This window comes from Phyllostomus discolor, chromosome 3 (genome assembly GCF_004126475.2).
Source record: "Phyllostomus discolor isolate MPI-MPIP mPhyDis1 chromosome 3, mPhyDis1.pri.v3, whole genome shotgun sequence".
Lineage (NCBI taxonomy): Eukaryota > Metazoa > Chordata > Mammalia > Chiroptera > Phyllostomidae > Phyllostomus > Phyllostomus discolor.
In genome coordinates, this window is record NC_040905.2 from 90727678 (window position 1) to 90748114 (window position 20437).

Genomic DNA, 20437 nt, shown 5'->3' on the forward strand with positions numbered 1-20437 from the left:
AAAAGGCTGCAGTCCCAGATGGCGCTTACTGGGGACAGCCAGGCAATTGATGTTTCTCTCTCCTATCCATCTTTCTTTTTTTTTCTTTCTTGCCTTCTCCCTTCCTTCCTTCCTTCCTCCCTCCCTCCCTCCCTTTCCCTCCCTCCTTCCATCTTTCTCTCCCTCTCTCTCTTCTTCCTTTCTCTTCCTTCCTTTCTCTCTCTCTCTTTCTTTCTTCTTCCCTTTCTCTCTCTCTTTCTTTCTTCTTCCCTTTCTCCCTTTTTCTTTCTTTCTTCCTTTCTTTCTTCCTCTTTCTTTCTTTCTTTCTTTCTTCCTTCCTTCCTTCCTTCCTTCCTTCCTTCCTCTCTCTCACTCTCTCTCTCTTTCCACGCCCCCTTCCTCTCTCTCTGAAATTAGTAAACATATCCTCAGGCAAGGATTTAAAAAAAAGAATGCTCAAAAAATGGGTGCAGAGAGTATCACAAGAGGGAGAAACTCAGATTATAAACTTATAGAGATGAAAGGTTTCAGAGGTCATCTGAGCCACTCTTCCAACAGCTGCAGGAGCCACCTCTACAACCAGGTGAGAGGCCGCACAGGTGGTGCCAGCACAGTCTGCAGAGTGACAGTACAAACGCCATCCACACCTAGGGAAGACAATCTCACCTCTGCCATGGTTCCATTTAAGGAAACCAGAATTTAGCATATTCTGGATGAAAATATTATTAATTAATTTAATTTTATTTTTTATTAAATGTATTGTGGTGACAGTGGTTAACAAGATTATATAGGTTTCACCCAGACTGGTGTGGCTCAGTCACAAAACCAAAGGTCATTGGTTCAATTTCCAGTCAGGGCACATGACTGGGTTGTGGGTATGTCCCTGTTGGGGACAGTGAGAAGCAATGATGGATTGATGTTTCTCTCCCTCCCTTTCTCACTCCTTTCCCCTCTCTCTAAAAATAAATGAATGAAACCTTTTAAAATAAACAACAAAAGATGAGTAAGATGCCATCCAATGAGGAGCTTACAATCCAGTTGGAAAAATGAGACCAACTCACACATGCAACTACTTTCATTCTTCTTTCTTCTCTTCCACTTAGATGAGTGTTCAACTTCAGTTGATTGGACCCTTCCAGGTATCTCTCCAATTTGTCCCTCTGCACTTCTTCCTTGTGCTGGATTCCCCAAACTGCTTCCTAGATGATCTTCCAGCCTTCCACTTATCCTCTCAAGTTGTCCCCCACATTACTTTAAGATTAATTTTCTTAAAATTGTTTTCACCAAGTTATTCACTTGCTCAGACAACCATAACAATTCCCAAATGTGCGCTGCATCAAATCTGAACTCATCCACAGGCACAGGCTGTATTGGATCTACCAACTCATAGATTCTCTACATTCATTGTTCACTAACAATGAATAAATCCAGTCTGGCCCCGGTTGGTATGGCTCAGTTGGTTGGAGCATTGTCCCATAGCCAAAAGGTCATGGGTTCAATTTCTGGTCAGGGCACACGCCCTGCGTTTGGGGTTCAGTCCTGGCTGGCCAGAGTTGTAAGAGGCAGGTGATTGATTTTCTTCTCTCATACCCATGTTTCTCTTCGTCTCTCCCTCCTTTCCCCTTTCTCTAAAATCAACACGCACGTGAGGAGGAGGAGAAGCGGGGGGGGGGGGGGGGGGGGGAGGAAATTGGTCACCTGGTATCTGGGAGGAGGAGGAGGAAGAGAAGAAATCAAGTCCAATGTTTTCTAAATAGTTTAAACCACTTAAGCTGTATGATTCTACATGAGCAAAATCCATATTTCTAACAATTCTCTCAAGAATCTTATCTTTTCTGCAGGTAGGAATACCACACTGAGACAACGAATTCTAAAAGTGTCAGCTTTCTGAGGAGTGCAGGAGTTTATACCTCCAGAGCCTCTGAACTCCTGCTGGCTGTTGCCTTGCGGTCTGCTTTACTTATTTCACTTCTCATTACTCCTTTGTATACAACCTTCTCCTCTCTCCCATGAGAGAGGACACATCTCTTTTCATTTGTTTTGCCTTCCACCCTTCTTACACACTCCCCTTCCTTCTTTTCACTCCATTATGATTTACTCTTTCTAAATCTAACTTGCTTTATTGATATTGTTCTTCACCTAAAAAAAACTCAGCAAGATAATTCAGCCAGTGTCCATACCATCGGCAAGCCTAAGGTATAGGCAGAGGAGAAAGGAAAATGAAAAAGAAGGGAAGAAAAACATTGAAGTAGAAGACAGAATTTGGGAAAAGGAAATAATAATTGCTGCCATTATCAAGTGTTTAGAGTGTGCCAGATACTTTCTATACATCCTCAGAACAATCTTGATCCCCTATCCTCAAGTTTAAAACAAGGAAATGGAGAGTTAAATGATTCATTTGAGGCTAGTAAGGGTCAGAAACCAGACTGCATCCCAGGTGAATTAAGCCCATCCTCTTATAACTAGAGAATATTATCTCCACAACAAAAAGTAAGATAAGAATATAAAGTGGAGACAGATCAAACCTTATCAACAAGTGCTCTGAGTGCTACTAAAGAAATTATAGCACCATTAGTTACTAACAATTATCTAGAGATAGCCATTAAGTTTTCAGCATGATAAAATTTAAGATTTTCTCTTATACACAAACCCCTTTACATGGATACACACACATTGGCATACACACTCACACATGCACATCTCAGCTAAAAAGTCTGTATTAAAATTTGCATCCTCCTGATCTTTACACTTGTATCTGGGTTACCGGTATATCTGTTCCTTTTTAGTTTTGACCCATGCTAATCTTTTAAGATTCTCTTTATTTCTCCCCTTTCGCCTTATTTCATGATTCCCCACCTTTTCCTTACATCACTTTTAATTAGCACCTCTTTTTCTCTTTTATTCTCATCTCCTTCATTGCTTACCCATGTCTCTTACTTTAAGAGGATGTTGTTAGTACAGGAAGTTCTAGCCACAGAAATCAAACAAGAAGAAATAAAAGGCATACAGATTGGAAAGGTAGAAGTAAAACTGTTGTTATTTGCTGATGACATGATACTCTATATAGAGAACCCTAAGGATGACACCAAAAAACTACTAGAGCTGATAAATGAATTAAGTAAAATAGCAGGATACAAAATAAATAGCCAGAGATCAGTTGCATTGCTATACACCAGTAATGAACTATCAGAAAGGGAAACTAAGAAAACAATCCCATTTACAATTGCACAAAAAATAATAAATAAATAAAATATTTAAAAATAAATTTAAGCAAAGATGTAAAAGACCTATACTCAGAAAATTATAAGACACTAGAGAAAGAAGCTGAAGAAGATACACATAAATGGAAGCATATACTGTGTTCACGGATAGAAAGAATTAACATAATTAAAATGTCCATATTACTCAAAGCAATTCAATGCAATTCCCATCAAAATACCAATGGCATATTTCACAGAACTAGAACAAGTATTCCAAAAATTTATATGAAACCACAAAAGACCCAGAATAGCCATAGCAATCTTAAGAAACAAGAACAAAGTTGGAAGAATGATGCTATCAGATATCAAACTATGCTACAAGGTCATAGTAATCAAAACAGCATGGTACTGGCATAAAAGCAGACATATAGATCAATGAAACAGAATAGAGAGCCCAGAAATAAACCCCCGCCTTTACAGTCAATTAATTTAACAAAGGAGGCAAAAACATGTAACGGGGTGAAGATAGTCTATTCAATAAATGATGTTGGGAAAATTGGACAGATGTGTGCAAAAAAAATGAAACCATACCACATTCTTACATCATACACAAGAATAAACTTAAAATGGATTAAAAACTTACACGTTAGACTTGAAACCATAAAAATCGTAGAAGAAAAAACATAGGTAGCAAAATCTCAAACATTTCTTATAGCAATATTGTTTCTGATATATATATCCTTGCACAAGGGAAACAAAAGAAAAAGTAAACAAATTGGACTACGTCAAGCTAAAAAGCTTTTGCACAGCCAAGGAAATGATCAGCAAGATGATAATACAACCCACTGAATGGGAGAACATATTCACCAATGATACATCTGATAAGGGGTTCATATCCAAAATTTATAAAGAACTCAACACCAAAAACCCAAACAATCCAATTAAAAAATGGGCAAAGCACATGAACACACACTTCTCCAAAGAAGATATACAGATATACAGACCAAAAGATGTATGAAAAGATGCTCAGTGTCACTAATCATCACAGATATGCAAATGAAAACCAGAATGAGATATCACTTCATAGTAGTCAGAATGATTATCATCAATAAATCAACAAACAACAAATGCTGGTCAGGATGTGGAGAAAAGATAACTCTCATGCACTGTTGGTAGGAATGCATATTGGTGCATCCACTGTACAAAGAAGTATAGAGTTACCTCAAAAAATTAGAAATGGAAACTGCCTTATGACCCAGCAATTCCACTTCTGGGAATATATCCAAAACAGTGGCTTAAAATTTAAGAATATATGTACCCTTAATGTTCATTGCAGTGTTATTTATAATAGCCAAGATTTTGAAGCAGAGTCCATCAGTAGATGAGTGGGTAAAAAAAGCTATGGCACAATACACAATGGAATATTACTTGGCTTTAAAAAAAAAGAAGAAGGAAATCTTACCCTTAGCAATAGCATGGATGGACCCAAAGAACATTATACTAGGTGAAATAAACCAGTCTGAGAACAAGTACCATATGATTTCAGTCATATTTGGAATCTAATGAACAAAATAAACTGACAAACAAAATAGAAATAGACTCATAGAGAACAGACTGACAGCTGTCAGAGGGGAGGGGTGTTGTGGAGCTGGGTGAAAAAGGTGAAGGGATTAAGTAAAAACACAAAAGAAAACAACAAACAACAGCCCTGGCTGGTGTGGCTCAGTGGTTTGAGTGCCAGCCTGCAAACCAAAAGGTCACTGGTTTGGTTCCCAGTCAGGGCACATGCCTAGGTTGCAGGCCAGATCCCCAATGAGAGGCACTACAGAGGCAACCACACATTAATGTTTCTCTCCCTTTTTTTCTCCCTCCCTTAACCCTCTCTAAAAATAAATAAATAATATCTTTAAAAAATTCTCATAGATATACAGACAGCATGGTGATTACCAAAGGAAAAGGGGGGTGGGTGGAGGTAGAAGAGGGTACGGGGGTGGGGGGGAAATGGCGAGGGAAGGAGACTTGACGTGGGGTGGTGAACATACAATATACAGATGACCATACAATATACAGATGATGTACATATTATAGAATTGTACACCTCAACACCGTATAATTTTACTGACCAATGTCACTCCAATAAATTTGATTTTAAAAGTACAAAAAAAGAGGGTGTCGTTGGTCCTCAGTAGATATCTGTACTTTCCTCATTTCTGCCCCACCACCTTTTGTCTTCATCTTCCTTCTGTCATTCCTCCTTCACTACAACACCAATTCCTACCCTTCTCCCTCTCAATTGCCCATTCCCCTCCACTAATCCTCCCTACTTCCTCACAAACTCCAGTTATCCTCCCATCCACCTTGTACCCTTTTTCCCGCCTTTTCTTCCCAAGGTTCTAAAGCGCGAGGACCTCATTGTCTTTCTCCCCCATCCTCCAACCAGCCCACAGGGCAGCCTTGTTACCATGACGACAGAGCTGGTGAATGCTGAAGTCAAGGACCTGGTTGCCATGACTTCTGCTTCTCCGCCTCCATCCCCGCCCACGCGCCCTGCAGCGTTGGCGCCTGCGCAGTACTCTACAAGTAGGGGCGGGGAGGGGCTTCAAGCCGAGAGGGAGGAGGAGAAGAAAGGATAAGAAAGGGAGTGGAGCTGGCGCCTACGGTGGCCGAAGAGGGACGTGCCAAGACGGAGGCTGCAGGATGGTAGGCTATGCGAAAAGGGAGGGGAGGGGGAACCGAGGGACGTGGGTTGTACCTGCGGGGGTCCTTGGGGGCCGCCCTCTGTGGGATCCGCGCTTTCTTCCTCCGGTCCTGAGAGAACCTCACTTTCCTGGGTGGGCGAGCTGGCCTTGGGAGGAAGAGCAGCTGGAAATGGCTTTAGGGAGAAGGGGCGGGGAGAGGACGTATTAGTGGGGCGATAGGGCTGATTTAGGGGGCGGCGGGACCGTCCCGAGTCAGGGGAGGCGCGCGGGTCGCGATCCAAGTGGTCCCGACCACTGCCGCAGGGAAGTCGCCCGAGGAATAGGGGCGTGAGGGCCTGTTGGCGGAAGGAGGCAGCGGGGAGCGCGGGTCACACTCTGTCCCTGCGCAGCCCTGATAGGAGGCGGTGGCCGCGGAGTTAGGGCTGTATGGGAGGGTATAGTTTCCGGGTCCGAGGAGTGGACGGCCTGCTTCGGTTTATCGCCCGGCTGCCTAGAGGCAGGGTAAGGTGGAAAGGCAAGTGGGCTCGAGGTCTTGCTCTTGAGGACCCAGGCTTTTAACCCCGGCTCCGGTGCTCTTTTGCTCTCCGCTCCCCCCCCCCCCAACATTCTCTTTCCGGAACCCAGGCCTTCCGTCTTCCTGCTCGTCCCTCCACCCCTGTCTTAGAGGTGCAGGGCTCCCTGGCGCCCTTCTGTTGCCTTCCCACCATGCTAACGGCGCTTCCCCTTCCTCACCACCAAAAACAAACAAACACAAACCGCCCCCCCCCCCCCGTAATTGTAATCTTTAGCCTACTAAACGGTATTAAACTTAGTACTATTTCACACACCCAAAGATTCCAGCCCTGGTAAAGTCCGTGGCGAGGAGAGCTGCAGGGAGAAAGCAATAACTCCAGATGTGTCCTGGACCTCCTGGAACTGAGTAGCTGGGGGCACACGTGGTAGGGAAGGCTCTGCATTCCTCCCTAATCTGCCCAGTTTGAGCCTTGTTCCACAAGCATTCCCTAGGAGAACTACCCTGTATGGCTGTGTACTAACTGAAGACCTGAAAGGGAAATTGGTCACCTGGTATCTGGGAAGGAGTGGGCAGGTAGCAAGAGGCACCTTGAAAGAAGGAAGAGAGGAATACCAATGGCCAAGTGCCTGGATGGCTGATGATAGAGGAGGGTGGAATTTGGAGGGTGGGGGTTCTCATTACCAAGTGCTAAGATGAAAAACACCCCTAGGCATATGACTGGCATAGGAAGGCAGTGTGTTAGGGACATCTTCAAATGCGAGTGGCCAGGATGGGGTGGAGAATTGAAGTAGCTTCTTCAGGGACAAAATATCTGATTTCAGTGTGGTGGTGGATAGAAGGAGCATGGAAGGAAGCAGACATCTTGACATCAGCTATGGGCTGATTGTCACAGTGTTAGGCATTTTACTTACCTTTAGGAAACAGGAGGTTGGGGGGAAAATAATAGTTTAGTGTTACAGTGTTTACCATATGCCAGGCACCGTTGCATACATCAACTCATTTAATCCCTCCTAACAAGTCTGTAAGGTAGATACTTTTAATATCTCTGTTTTATAGACCAGGAAACTGAGGCCTAGAGACATAAATTGTCCAAAGCAAATTACTCAACTAGTGAAGGCAGAATTTCAACCCAAGTGACAGACAGATTCAGAAGCTCAGATGCTCCACAGAAGGAAAGGCACTAGCTGGTGGAAATACCCGGAGTTGAGAGCAAGGGCTGATTGTTTGAAGAAAGTAGGAGCTGTGAGTGGAGAAGAATTAGATGAGATGAGTTTGGGGCTGTTTGTTTATGGAGGAAAGAACCTCAGAGAATCAAATCTCTGACCCTCTGCTCTGCCTTTTCTCCTCCTAGATGCGATTCATGCTGCTGTTCAGCCGGCAGGGAAAGCTGAGGCTCCAAAAATGGTACCTGGCCACGTCAGACAAGGAGAGAAAGAAGATGGTTCGGGAGCTTATGCAGGTTGTTCTGGCTCGCAAGCCCAAGATGTGCAGCTTCCTGGAATGGAGGGACCTCAAAGTTGTCTATAAGAGGTGACTCCCCACCTACTTTCAGACCTCCCTGGATCCTGCTTGATTGGCGCCTGGCAATGGGTTTGAATGGCTGAGTAATAAGTAGTCCATAGGTCAGGGAGAACTGAGAGCTAAGGACATCTGAAGGGCAGTGATGAGCTCTAGCTTTCATTCCTTTACTAACTCACCTTGAAGAAATTTTTTAAAAGATTTTATTTATTTATTTATTTAAAGATTTTATTTATTTATTTTTAGACAGAGGGGAAGGGAGGGAGAAAGATAGGGAGAGAAACATCAATGTGTGGTTGCCTCCCTTGTGCCACCACTGGGGACCTGGCCCACATCCAAGGCATGTGCCCTACATTGGGAATCGAACCGGCGACCCTTTGGTTCACAGGCCGGTGCTCAGTCCACTGAGCCACACCAGCCAGAGCTGCCTTGAAGAAATTCTTATTCCCCACTTAGTTTTCCTCTAATCTCACACCTACTTCATGCACATAACTCTGTCCCGCAGGCCCTATTTTGCCCATTACACACGTCCCTTGCTGTCTCACTCAACAATCATAAATCCTGTGCTGCCCTTACTGGTGTGGCTCAGTTGGTTAGACGTCGTCCCACAAAGTGAAAGGTCACTGGTTCAATTCCTGGTGCACATGCCTGGTTTGCAGGTTCAGTTCCCTATTGGAGCCATGCAAGAGGCAACTGATTGATGTTTCTCTCATGTTAAAGTTTCTCTCCCTCTCTTTCTTCCTCCCTTCCCCTCTCTCTAAAAATAAATAAATAAAATATTTTTAAAAAATCCTGTGCTACTTTTCCCAACACACAGACACTTTCCAGTTCCTTTTGTGAGCAGGTGAATTACTTGGCTCAGTTTTTTGCTGAGTCAAAGTGAGCAGATCAAAGAGCAAGAGGAGTTTGGTGTCTGCCTGTTGGTGAGAGGCACTTAGAGACTGAACGAGTTACTGCTTGTATACCCTGGGACCACTCCACATCTGTCCAGTAGCCACACAGACTCTAAGCTGGGAATGAGGAGAAATGAGAGGTTTGAGCCCAGAATGCCTGGTCCTGGAGCAGGCCTAATAGCCTTCCCAGCTACCTCTCTCATGTGCCCCTGCCTTCAGATATGCCAGCCTCTATTTCTGCTGCGCCATCGAGGGCCAAGACAATGAACTCATCACACTGGAACTGATCCACCGATATGTGGAGCTCCTGGACAAATACTTCGGCAGCGTAAGTCTCCCCACCCTTCCCTGTTTTCATACTCAGCAATCCCGTGTTGCCTCCAAACTCTGGGACCCTTCTGTTCTGCCCTGGGATACTTGGGAGAGGTGAAGTTGGAGCAGTGTGAATGGTAAGTTCTCTCTCTCTTTAAGCCTTAAACCTAGCCATGCCCCTTAGCCAGCTGGGGGCAGAGAGTGGGGACCAGAATCTGCCACTTAATAAATCCATCTGCAGCTCAGCTCAGACTTCTCACAAAAGAACAGAGGCCCTATTCAGATTTTATCAGTAGTTCCTGATCTTGACTCCTCCTCCCCCGCCCCACACTACCTAGGGAAGGAGGCTAGCCCAGCTGCTGGTGGGAACAATGTCACAGATTTGGGGTGGGGGGACAGCAACAAGAGCCGCAGTCAAGGGCAACTAATATTTTATGATCACAGAGAAAGAGGCAGGAGAAAGAGAAGGAATACCTGAACCAAGTCTAAGGCTTAGGGGTTGGGAGAACATAAACCTGGGGCCAGAACCCAAGGTGGGAAGGGTCATCGTGAAGGAGGCAGGGAGCCACATTGAGAAAGGAGCTGGGACAGCTTGGATGGGAATGCACTTCATCACTCAGTTCTGCCTTTCCCCCTCCTCTCAGGTGTGTGAGCTGGACATCATCTTTAATTTTGAGAAGGCCTACTTCATCTTGGATGAGTTTTTGATGGGGGGTGATGTCCAAGACACCTCCAAGAAGAGTGTGCTAAAGGCTATTGAGCAGGCTGATCTGCTGCAGGAGGTATGGGCCCAGAACAGTGAGGAGAAGGAAGAATATCATGGTAGAGGGTGCCGTCCCTCCCCTGGACACCCTGCCTGCCTGCCACAGCTGCCCCCTTCCCACCGCCTCCAAAGGAACCCCCCTCCCTGTGGCGTCTGGCCCCCACGCCCAGTTGGCCAGCTTGTCCTCAAGCCCTGATTGCTTGGGGTGGAAAGTTGGGGTGGTAGACAGCCCCCTGCCCCCGTGTCAATTTTCTCCTCCTTTCCACAAGATCCAAAGTATCTCACCCCAGCTAAATATCCTTTGTCCCTTGCTTATCTTAGCATTTAAGGGTTGCTCAACGAATTGGAGAAAGGACACAGTAGATAATTCTTTTCTTCCTCCCTTTTTTTATCCACACTCAATGAGCCTCTGCTTCCCAGAAGCAAAAGGCTGTAGGGATTTGGGGTTGGGATAGAAGGCACCTAGCTACTTACTGGTTCACGCTGCTGTCAGGCACCCCTGCCCTCACCACATTAGTGCTTGCCCCCTCTTCGCTGTGTCACTGCTGAGACTTGGTGCAGGAAGATGAGTCACCGGAATCTGCAGTGACAAGCAAGCTGGCCTGAGCTGGCTTTGAGGAGGGGGTGAGATAGGGGCCTCTTCTCTGCAGTAGGAGAAAAGCAGAACTGAACTTGTCACCTCATTGGTACAGGTTCCCTTATACACATAAGTGTGTGCATGCGCACGTACCCTAGCATACATGTGCCTTGGTACACACACACACACACACACACACACACACACACACCTGTTAACTGGTGCTCTGCTCAGACCCTAATGACTCATCTCTCTGCAGTCTGGTCCACCATACCTCAGGGACCTGATGCCAACCTTTTACTCCTCTCTACCCCTGAAAAAATGGACCCAACCATGTGCCAACCCCAGCCCTCAGAAAGTGTTTTCCATTCCCCAGTCCCAGCTTCACCCCCTTTCCCCTCAGATACTAAAGCTGAGCCCCCTGCTCACCAACCTGGCTTTGGGTTCTCTGGGTGGTGGTGGATTCAACTTGGACCCTTCTCCTTGTCATGGTTGGCTCTGGGAGGTGGTCCTAGGAGGCTGGGGAACTCCCCTGAAGGGTTCCCCAGCTGTTCTGCCTTGGGCTCACATTGGCTTCTCTCTCCCCTCCCCGTTTCTCTGTGTGCTTCCCCCATTCTGCCTCTGTCTTTGTGATGCTGTTGTCTTACCCACCCACCTCCCTCATCCCCTGTCTGCCTCTCCTGGTGTCTCTGCGTCACCCTGTTTGTCTCTGCCTTAGGAGGATGAGTCGCCGCGCAGTGTGTTGGAGGAGATGGGTCTGGCATAGCCCCCGCCTTGGCTGCATGGAAATGTGGGGAGCTGGTGGAGAGGCGGGGCACAAGCCACAAGCAGCCCTTTTCTGAGTGGGACTCAGCTGCCCCTCCTCTGCTGCCTCACCTTCTTTCGGAGTAAGCTGTAGGCTCAGGACCCTCAAACAGTCCCTCCCTTCACCCCCTACCTCCTGTTTCCCTTTTCCTACTGAAGGTTTTTGGAGCTAGGAGGCAGAAAAATATGACCAAGACCCAAGAGGGGGGTGCTATTTGGCTTTCATTCCCTGCCTTTGAAGATCTGTTATTCCAAACTTCCTTCCCTCCCTTATAACTGTAAATATATAAATATGTCAGGTTAAAGGGAAAAGGTTTTCAGGGCTCTTCTCCCTGCCCCATAACCTACCTCCATCCCCCCTGCAGCCAACCAGGGCAGCCTTTCTGCCTGGGAAGGGGGCATCTGTGTAGTGATTGGGTTTTCCTTTCCCCTCATCTGCCTCCTTCCTTTCCTTCCTGGCTGCAGTAGAGCCTGTGTTCAGTGCTCGGGGAGGAACAACACAGTTAATTGTTTTTCTAACCTTGCCATTTGGAAGGAGGGAGGGAGGGTTGTGGGAAGGGCAGGCTTCATGGGCGACTGGGCCCTGTCCCTCTTCACACCTGGTTCTGGATGAGGCAGGAGCTAAGGGGATGGGGTGGGGAAGTGTCTGACTTTATTTCCTTTCATCTGAAATAAAAGGAAACACATTTCTGGACTTTGCCTGCCTGAGGGTCTGTGAAGGAAGGCAGGGCTGCTGGGATCAGTCAGGAGGGGATGGGAACACTGTACAATTGACTTTTCCTGGGAATTGGGGCTGCCAGATTTAGGGCCAAAAATTGTTTTTGAAAAAGGGTTAGAGACCCAGTTCAATTTGTATGAGAAGAATAATTTTTAGCCCTGGCTGGCGTAGTTCAGTGGATTGAGCACAGGCTTCGAACCCAAGTGTCACAGGTTCGATTCCCAATCAGGGCACATGCCTGGGTTGCAGGCCATGGCCCCCAGCAACCGCACATTGATCTCTCTCTCTTTCCCTCCCTTCCCTCTCTAAAAAAATAAATAAATAAAATCTTTAAAAAAAGAAAGAAATCCCTTCAAAAATATTTTAAAAAAGAATAATTTTTAAGGTTAAGCGTGTCCTATGCAAACATATCCATTGTTTCTCTGAAATGCAAGTTTAACTGAGTGTCCTGTTTTATGGTTTCTCTGTGGAAGATTGCATTTGCATGGTTTAGTTATATTTGGAAAGGAGACTCAGGAGTTCAAGGGTATATTCCACCTGCTATGCTTAGAAAAGGGTTGAGAAGTGGCTAGAGCCAGCTTGTTTATGTGGCTGCTGACCACCCCCCCAACACGCACACACAGCGCTCCTCATATTTCTTGTGAAGTATGTAGGCCCAGGGTATTTAGGGAGTAGTTAGGGGAGGCAGGTCAGTGAGGTGGAACAGGGGCTCTGGGGAGCCACCAGCACTGCCCATGTGGCTTCAGGGTCAGGGAAAGCAGAGGCTCCTAGGTAGCCCGGAGCGGTGGCTCCTTATCTACTTTGCATCTTTCTGCCAGGCCCTGGGAACCCAGGACTTAACTACCACCATCCCCAAGCTGGAAATGGACTGTGGGGTTTCCAAATGGATGTGAGCCTATACTATCCCCAAATACAGTATAAGTGTTTGGTGCCACTTCACCCTCACTTGTGAGCAGAGGAGATGGGTAATGTGGCTGGCGTTTCCCTCACCGCCCCTTGGGAAGGACCGCGCTGGCCCAAGGGGACGGGTGAATAACCGAGAACAAAGTCCTAATAAAATAGTCACTTTTATTTCTTAGCAAAACTATTTCCTCCGTGAGGGGTATTTACAAGAGATAAGGGAAAAGAAGGGTAAATTCACAGAGATCGGGAGAGGGTGGAGAGGCTTGTGGAAAGCCGAAAGGGCAGGAGACAGACACAACTGGAACTAGGAGACTAAATAGGGGCAGCTCCCCGTGAGGGGAGAGAACTCGCACAAACCACCTGCCCGCCTGGGCTGGCCCTGGAATACCCGAGAGTGAGTTTGGGGAGTTCGGGTTTTGGACCCCGGAAGAGGTCTGACAGGTTCCCAGCACAGCCCAGGGGGGGAGGGCGGGGGCCGAGGGCGGGGTCGGGACGCATGCAAACACCCAACAGGGACAGGAGCGACACGGAGGGGGGTGCCTGCGCGCCGCGTGGGCGCTCGGGGGCGGGGCCTGTCACGGGCGTTGGAGCAGCACGTGCTCGATGTAATTCTCCAACTCCTCCTGCTCCTGCAGCCTGCGCTCCTCTGCCTCCGCCTCCTCCTGCGCTCGCCGTGCCTGGGCCTCCCCGCCAGGATAGTGGCGCGAAGACGGCAGGGCGTGGTGGTAGTGGCGGCGGCGCGAGGCTGCGGGAGGGTGCAGAGTCCGAGGCCGGATGTAGTTGGGAGAAGGGTGGTAGGGCCCCGGGGGAAATACCTCCACCTCCTCCCGATCCCAAGGCGGGAGCACCTCGTTCCAATCTGGCAGCTCCTCTCGAGCGGGGGCGGGGGCGGGGGGCGGGGATTGAGGGGAGCGGACGTGGGTAGGGGCGGGGGCAGCCCGTGGGGGTGGCACGGGCTCAGGAGGGGCGTTCTTCTTCCGCTTCCGCTTCTCCTCCACCTCCTCGATGATGCTGACCACGTCGTCCGCTGGCAGGTGGAGTTTGGTGGACAGCTCAATGAGGCTATCGATCGTCTGTGGGTCCATCTCTTCGTCGTCGTCGTCGTCCTCCTCCTCCCCGCCCTCCTCTGCCCCCTCAGCGTCCTTCCGATGGTGGCCAGGCGTCTCCTCCTGGGAGCGCTTGTCCTCCGCTCCGGCTTCCCCGTCCTCCTCGGCGAACAGCAGCGCGTTCTGCCGCGCCCTCTCCGCCTCCTCCGCCTCCGCCTCCGCCTCCGCTGCCTCCTCGTCCTCTTCCCCCACCCTCTCCTCACCGCCGCGTCTCTCCTGCTCCGCCTCCTCCCTCTGACTCTCCTGCTCCTTCTCCTCTTGCTGCAGCCCCCGACCCCCCAGGCCGTGTGGCCGGGCCCCGCCCTGCAGCAAATACTGGAGCAGCAGGTCCGAGGCTAGGTCCGCCAGCCGCTCTTCCTGCGCAGCCGCCTGCCGGGTGGCCTCCGCCTGCCGCCGCCCTGCCTCTACCTGAGCCAGCCCTTGCTGTAGAAGGCGCTCCCCCGCCTCGGAGCCACTCAGGAGTGAGCTCTCCGGCCGGCGCACCTTGGGGAAGGGGGCGCCCAGGCCTTGGTACGCCTTCGACAGGGGTGCCAACGCCTCACCTAGGTGTGTTTTGGGGGAGGGCACTTTCCCCCCGAACTGGCGGGCTTCGGGAAGGGGGCGACTCTCGGGCATATGAGCCTGGAATTGCTGAGGAGCCGGGGGCAGCAGCGGCGCGCTCTCTGGGACACGCGCCTGGAACTCTCCCCAGGAAGCGCGCCACACGCGCTCAGGCCCGGGGCTCTCCAGGTTGACTCGGGTCAGCGTGTGGGTGCGAGTTTCCGTCTCTGCTGCTGCGGTCTCCTGCTGGCGCTTGGCGCTGCTCGGACTGAAATCTCTCAGTTCCTGGAGCAGGGAAGCTAGCGCCTCGAGCTCCTCGGAGGGGTCGCCCGCGTCGGGACCGTTTTCCTGAGTCTGAGGGAGAGGCGGAGCCGCGGGTGCTTGGGTCTCTGGCGCTTGGAGGCTGTGGGTTTGGCTTCTCACTGTCTCGGTTAACAGAGCTTCTGCTGCTTCTTCCTCTGGCCCCCGCTGGGAGCCGCCTGGCGCCGGGGGCGAGGCCGGGCGGTCGAGAGTCTGTAGCAGCACCGCGGCCAGCGCCCGGGGATCCACCCCCTGGAAAAGCTCTCCCTCGTCCTGCGGCTCCGAATTTCGAGCGGCTCGGACCTCTGGAACGGGACCATCCTTTGGCCAGGGTATTGCGTCCCCAGCTACCGGCTCTTTATGCTCAGAGGGGAAAGGAGGTGACTTCGCCTCAGGGCGCCCGGGGGGCGCTCCTTCCAGCCCCTTCAGCAGTAGAAGGAAGCAGAAGAGGGAGGAAGCCGGCAACCTGAGCGATTTCATGACCACCGGACTGTCCGAGACTGGAAAACAAAAGAGGGCAAAGGAAAAACAAAAGGATTTCTATAAGAATTTTTTACTCTCTGATTCTATATTCCCTTCCCCCACCTTTAATCAGGAAATCAGGGCTTCCCCAATCCCCATAATCTTACCCAGAAGAGGGATGTTTAGGCTCAAATTAGGAAGATATTATGGCGATCTCTGGAGTCGTGTAAATGGGAAAATGCCCGAAACCCTTGCACCCACGGAGCCTCCTCGCCCCCTTCTCTGAGCCATCTTATTGCCAGCGCCCACGTACTAAGGAGGGAAGATAAGGGAAAAAAATCTCTGCTCCCTCCCCACAGGACTCTGGATGGTGCGTGGGCGACTTCAGCAGCAAGAGAAAAGCAGCGACTCCCCCATTTACCAGGGACCCTCATGGGTGGCTTCCTGATGTGGTTTGAACACCCCCACCCGGGAGGAGAGAGAACCCTCCATCGCTCCCACTGCTGCCAGGGTTTGAGGGTCGGACAGTGGAGTATTTACCAGCTGGTGTCACGACGCAGGTGGTGAAGAGGAGGGTCGAGGCAGGGTGGGGACAGGGGAAGATCTGAATGCGTTCGCCTTGGCTTGGAGAGATGACTGGGATACGAGCGACGGGCAAGGTCTGGCGTCCAGTAGGCTGGACTCCGCTGGGTCCGCGCGTCTCCGGGAAGCTTGCTCGCTCCGGCTTCAGCACGCTGGACAGCGCCCGCGCCGCTGCGGTCTTATAAAGGGGGGCGCGCGTTGTCACGTGGGATGGTCCCGCCCCATTGACGTCAATGTTCATTCATGGGGAAGCGGGCGGGTGCCTAGAGGCTGGAGGATGCCCAGTGATTGGAGGTTGCGGTGCTCTCCCTGTCTGCGCCTGCGCACTGGGCCCTCGACTGGAGGGGCGTGCGCTAGTGAAGCACCCGGGAAATGAATGAATGAATGAGTGAATGAATGAAATGCCGGAGCGGGCAGGGTTGGGGGCTATGAATGAATGAAGGAGGAATGAGGAGAAAAGGATGAATGAATGAATGGGAGAATGAATGGAAAGGTGGATGCAGAGGCGCTGGAAGGCAGGAAGGTGGGTTATCCAGCAACTTGCAGCTGCGAGAATCCGTGTCGTGAAACGGAATAGGATGGGGGCATTCCCAGGTCTGACTGGGCACCAACAGGATATCTTACTGGGAAGGGGGAGGATAAAAATCCAAAGTAGGGGGTGGGGGCCTGCTCCCCATCCCCCGGCCTCAAAATCCATGGGGAACACGCCCAAGGACGGCGTGAACCTGAGAAAGAGGGACGGATCTGCGCGCCTGCAGGCGCTGTTCGCGGATCTGCGATGCAGGGTGCCGGCCCTGGGCCGGGACAGATGGGTGGACCTTGCGGTTTTGATAATCCCACCAAAAAGGGTCCAAGTCTTAAGAGAAAGGGGAAAGTCTGAGGATGTTTGTGCCCCTGTGTCGTGTCTGTACACTGTCGGTGCATGTCTGAAGAAAAAGGTGTGTCTGTCCTTCTGTCCAGCTGACTCTGTAGCGTCTCTTGGCACCTCCGCTGTGCCCCTTTGCAGCCCACCACTCCCCATCCCCCTTCGGCTTCTTTTTCTCCTGCTGCTTCCCCCCCAAAGGACGTTTGGAGGGCAAGAGCAACCAGGTGGGGAGGGGGTTGCGCAGGTGGCGGGGTGACTCAACTCCAGCTCTCTCCACTGCTTAAAGGGAAGGTTTGAACGCGATGCAGGAGGTGGGGGTGGGCGTGCAACGTCAGAGATCGCCCCTTACAGCCACCATACCCCTCGTCCGTATCTCCAGCCTGAGGGGTTGGGGCTGGGGGCTTGGACAGCTAGAGGTTCCGGGGGGGTGGGGGACGATGACGCACAGATTGCGCAAAGAGAATCAATCCATCAGCTAGCCGGGTCCAGTGAAGGGAGACCAGCCGTAGGCGGGGGGGTAGAGGAGGGGGGCGGAAATGGGGAGGGGGTAGGGGAGAGGGGAGATAGCCAAGGGGAGCGGCCACTGCAGGAATGAAGGGGAGGGAGGGGGGCTGCAGTGCAGGCAAAGAGCTGTGCGGGGGCGTGGGCAGGGAAAGGGGGGAGTTAAAATGACACATACCAGACACACAAGAACTGCGGACTCGGGTGCCCATGGCCACACACAGGGTTCAGACTGTCAGACCCAGTTCTCAGCCCCCTCCTCATCTCTTCCTAGCACTGACCCTCATTTCTCTCTTTCTCTCACACATACACAGTCACTCACGTGTTTTCCCTCTATAGCCAACAGTAGATTCTCGGTTCCATCAGTGGCTCGACTTTCCCAGAAGAAAGCCCATCAGCTCTGTGAGGAAAAAGGTGGGGAGGAGTAGAGAGAGAGAGGAAAGAGAGAAGAGAAGGCAGCAGGAGAGGGAGAAAGGAAGGAGGGAATCTGGAAAGGTAGAAGGAACCGGCTAAAGGAGGGAATAAACTGAAAGCCAAGGTGATTTTGGAGATGCCAAGGAAAGGAGGGAGAGGAGAGGACAGCAGACCACTGCACTACTTCACCCCCACCCCCACAAGACAGTTTGGGATCTCCTCCTGCCCCTGTGGGCTCCCCTCATTCTTCTCCCCTCCCCACCTGCCCCCTTTTTTCTCAGCCTGGTTACTGAGAGCGTTGGGATGAGGAGGGGTCACGTTACCTTCCTGAGGAGGATGAATCAGAGAGAGATGCTTCTGACATCTGGAGCGGGGGAGGGGAAGTCATCCAAGAGCGAGAAAGAGGGGAGGGAGCCAAGGGGGAGACTGGGAGGCTGAGGGGGCTGAGAGACCAAGTGTGAGATGAGGGGAGATACACCTAGAGAAACTGTGTTATTGTGGGCTCCTCCATGTGGACACGCACATATGTGAGCATGAACATGTGTGTGTGTGTGTGTGTGTGTGTGTGTGTGCAGGGATTAGTGAAACAGGAAGAAAGAAAAAGAGAGAATTGGGGGAACCAAGAGTGGATGGGCATGGTAGTGTTCCCTTTTAAATACGTAGTCTTTTCGAATCTGTGTGGCTGTGTTTTTGCCTGTTTCAGGTGTCTGTGTGTAAGCGAGTGTGTGTGGGTTCCGATCCCTTCTGAGTGTCAGTATACCTGTGTAGTTAAGATTCTTTACATGTATCCAGTCTGAGCATCTGCTGGTGTCTGGAAGGTGTGCCTGGGTTGGTGTGTCAGTAAGATGTGTCAGTACATATGTGTTTTTGTCCGTTTCTCTGGATTCTCTCATGCCTGATGGTATATGTTAGAGGTTATTTGGACTTTTATGTGCCTTTGCTCTTTCCCACCCCTCCCCCACACTGACATTTTTCTATGCCATAAAGCCTCAGTGCCCAAGCCACTCATCTGTAGCCCTCAAGTTCAGGTCCTTGCCCTTCGTTTTCAGAGTGTTCCTCCATTTCTCCATTCTTCCACAATTCCCCACTCCTTTCTCCACTCAAGCCCAAGAGCCCAGGGGAATAGCTCAGAAGTTAGCATCCCAAGAGTCCCAGACTTCATGGGGTGGATGAGAGGGCAGCAAGATGGAAGCCCCGGGTACCAATGGCAATCGGCTTGGTGATTCCACAATCTGGATCTGATCCCTCTTATCAGCATGGTCTCTGAATCTCTGGGTCTGTTTCTGCCTCTCTCCTCTCCAGTTCCCTACCCGGGTCAGTTTATTCACACACTCTCTACCTCTTGGAGATGTACTGTGCTCTTCATACCCTGCTGGATTGAAGATAGGTTTCTGGGATAGGGAGAGAGGGAGATGGCAGAAAAGAAAGAGAAATGGAGAGACAGAGTTGGAAAAGGCAAAGCTGAAGTGAGGACCCAGAGGGGATGTGTGGTGTTTGCTCTGAGTTGCATGTATATATCTATCTCTCTCTGTCTTTGTTTCCGAACCTCCCACTCTCCAGTAGAGTAGGAGGAGAATGTGGGGTCCAGCAGAGTGGTGATCCAAGCTAAAGGTTTGGAAAACCAGGGGAGGGGGCAGAGCATTGGGTCTTTTCCCAGAAAGTTTGGGAGAGACAGAGAGCGAGCGAGCAAGAGCTTATCTCCCCACCTCCATCCCCACCAACACCCCCTTTCCCGTGAAGCTTACGGTCCCCCATCCCTCCCTTCCCCCCAAATGGTGACTCACCTCTGCAGCCTTTCATTGCGTCAGCGATGGGGGTGGGGGACAGACAGGGTGGGGGCACTTTATGAGAGGGACAGGGGTCTCCACTTTGAATGGAAAGAAGGTGATGAGGCACCCCTTGGAAATGACCCCATTAGAATACATTGTTGCCCTATCCCCTGCTACCCCAGTTTAGTAGAGTGGAGAGTTCTGGGAAGGGGACTGGGAGAGAGTTCTGGGAAGGGGGCCACTGACATGCCTGGGAATTATAAATAATAGGAAGGGGGTGCTCACCCAAATTTTCACTACCCCATCCTATTCCTTCATACCCCCCTACAATCCTGAATGGGGGAGGGGAGACCCAGGAAGCCTGAGGGAGAGCAAAGCCGCAGAGATGAGTCACCAAGAAAGGGAGAGTGATAGAGAGAGAGAGAGAGAGACAGACAGAGATGAGGAGAGACACGAAGAGAGACAAGTACTGGAGAGACTGAGGAGGGAAAACATGCCATGAAGGTGATATCCACAAACTAACAAGAAAAAGGAAATTGTTTACTTCCATAAACCTGAGTCGACCTCCTCCCAACACCCACCTGTCACACACATACAACACACTATCATTCAGAGTTGCACTGATATCCTGAGACACACCCATTGCACAAACACCATGCCTGGCAGGGTCATGCAGACCTGTGCTGAAGATGTGACCAGGGCAACAGAGATTGGCTTTGAGAGCCTTCATTCTTCTTACATGGGATAGAGGGGTAAAAACCCTAAAGGTATGTGACTTCAGAAACCCACGACACGGATCAGGGACTCAGAGGCTACGCCTTGCACACACGACGACACACACACAGTTCCCTGCCTCCCCATCCACACGTACATAGCAACACATCAAGCATCGCCCTCATCAAAAAGACACTTGGAGTACCTGATTCTGGGGTACACCAGCCACGTTGTCCCGAACATATCTTACCCAGACATCCCATTACTTGTACACACATATACAGAAACGCAGACACACAAAGAC

General features: G+C 50.4%; 2 protein-coding genes across 4 annotated transcripts; one reads left to right on the forward strand and one right to left on the reverse strand.

The window, feature by feature from the left end:
• The first annotated feature begins 5749 nt into the window (after positions 1-5749).
• AP1S1 (adaptor related protein complex 1 subunit sigma 1) lies at positions 5750-11953 on the forward strand. 3 transcript variants are annotated; one of them, XM_028509935.2, is made up of 5 exons: positions 5750-5879; positions 7744-7922; positions 9023-9131; positions 9760-9897; positions 11174-11953. In XM_028509935.2, the coding sequence occupies exons 1-5, from the start codon at positions 5877-5879 to the stop codon at positions 11219-11221; spliced, it is 477 nt and encodes a 158-aa protein (XP_028365736.1). In that variant the 5' UTR covers positions 5750-5876; the 3' UTR covers positions 11222-11953. The 3 variants fall into 3 exon arrangements, with proteins under 3 accessions (XP_028365736.1, XP_028365702.2, XP_028365718.1); XM_028509901.2 differs by lacking the exon at positions 5750-5879 and adding an exon at positions 5950-6010; XM_028509917.2 differs by lacking the exon at positions 5750-5879 and adding an exon at positions 6158-6379.
• Positions 11954-13025: 1072 nt separating this feature from the next.
• VGF (VGF nerve growth factor inducible) lies at positions 13026-16057 on the reverse strand. Its single transcript, XM_028525939.2, has 2 exons — positions 15829-16057; positions 13026-15326 (listed from the first exon to the last, which is right to left on the reverse strand). Exon 2 carries the CDS (start codon positions 15304-15306, stop codon positions 13456-13458), a length of 1851 nt encoding a protein of 616 aa, XP_028381740.1. The 5' UTR covers positions 15307-15326; positions 15829-16057; the 3' UTR covers positions 13026-13455.
• Between the last annotated feature and the right edge of the window lie 4380 nt (positions 16058-20437).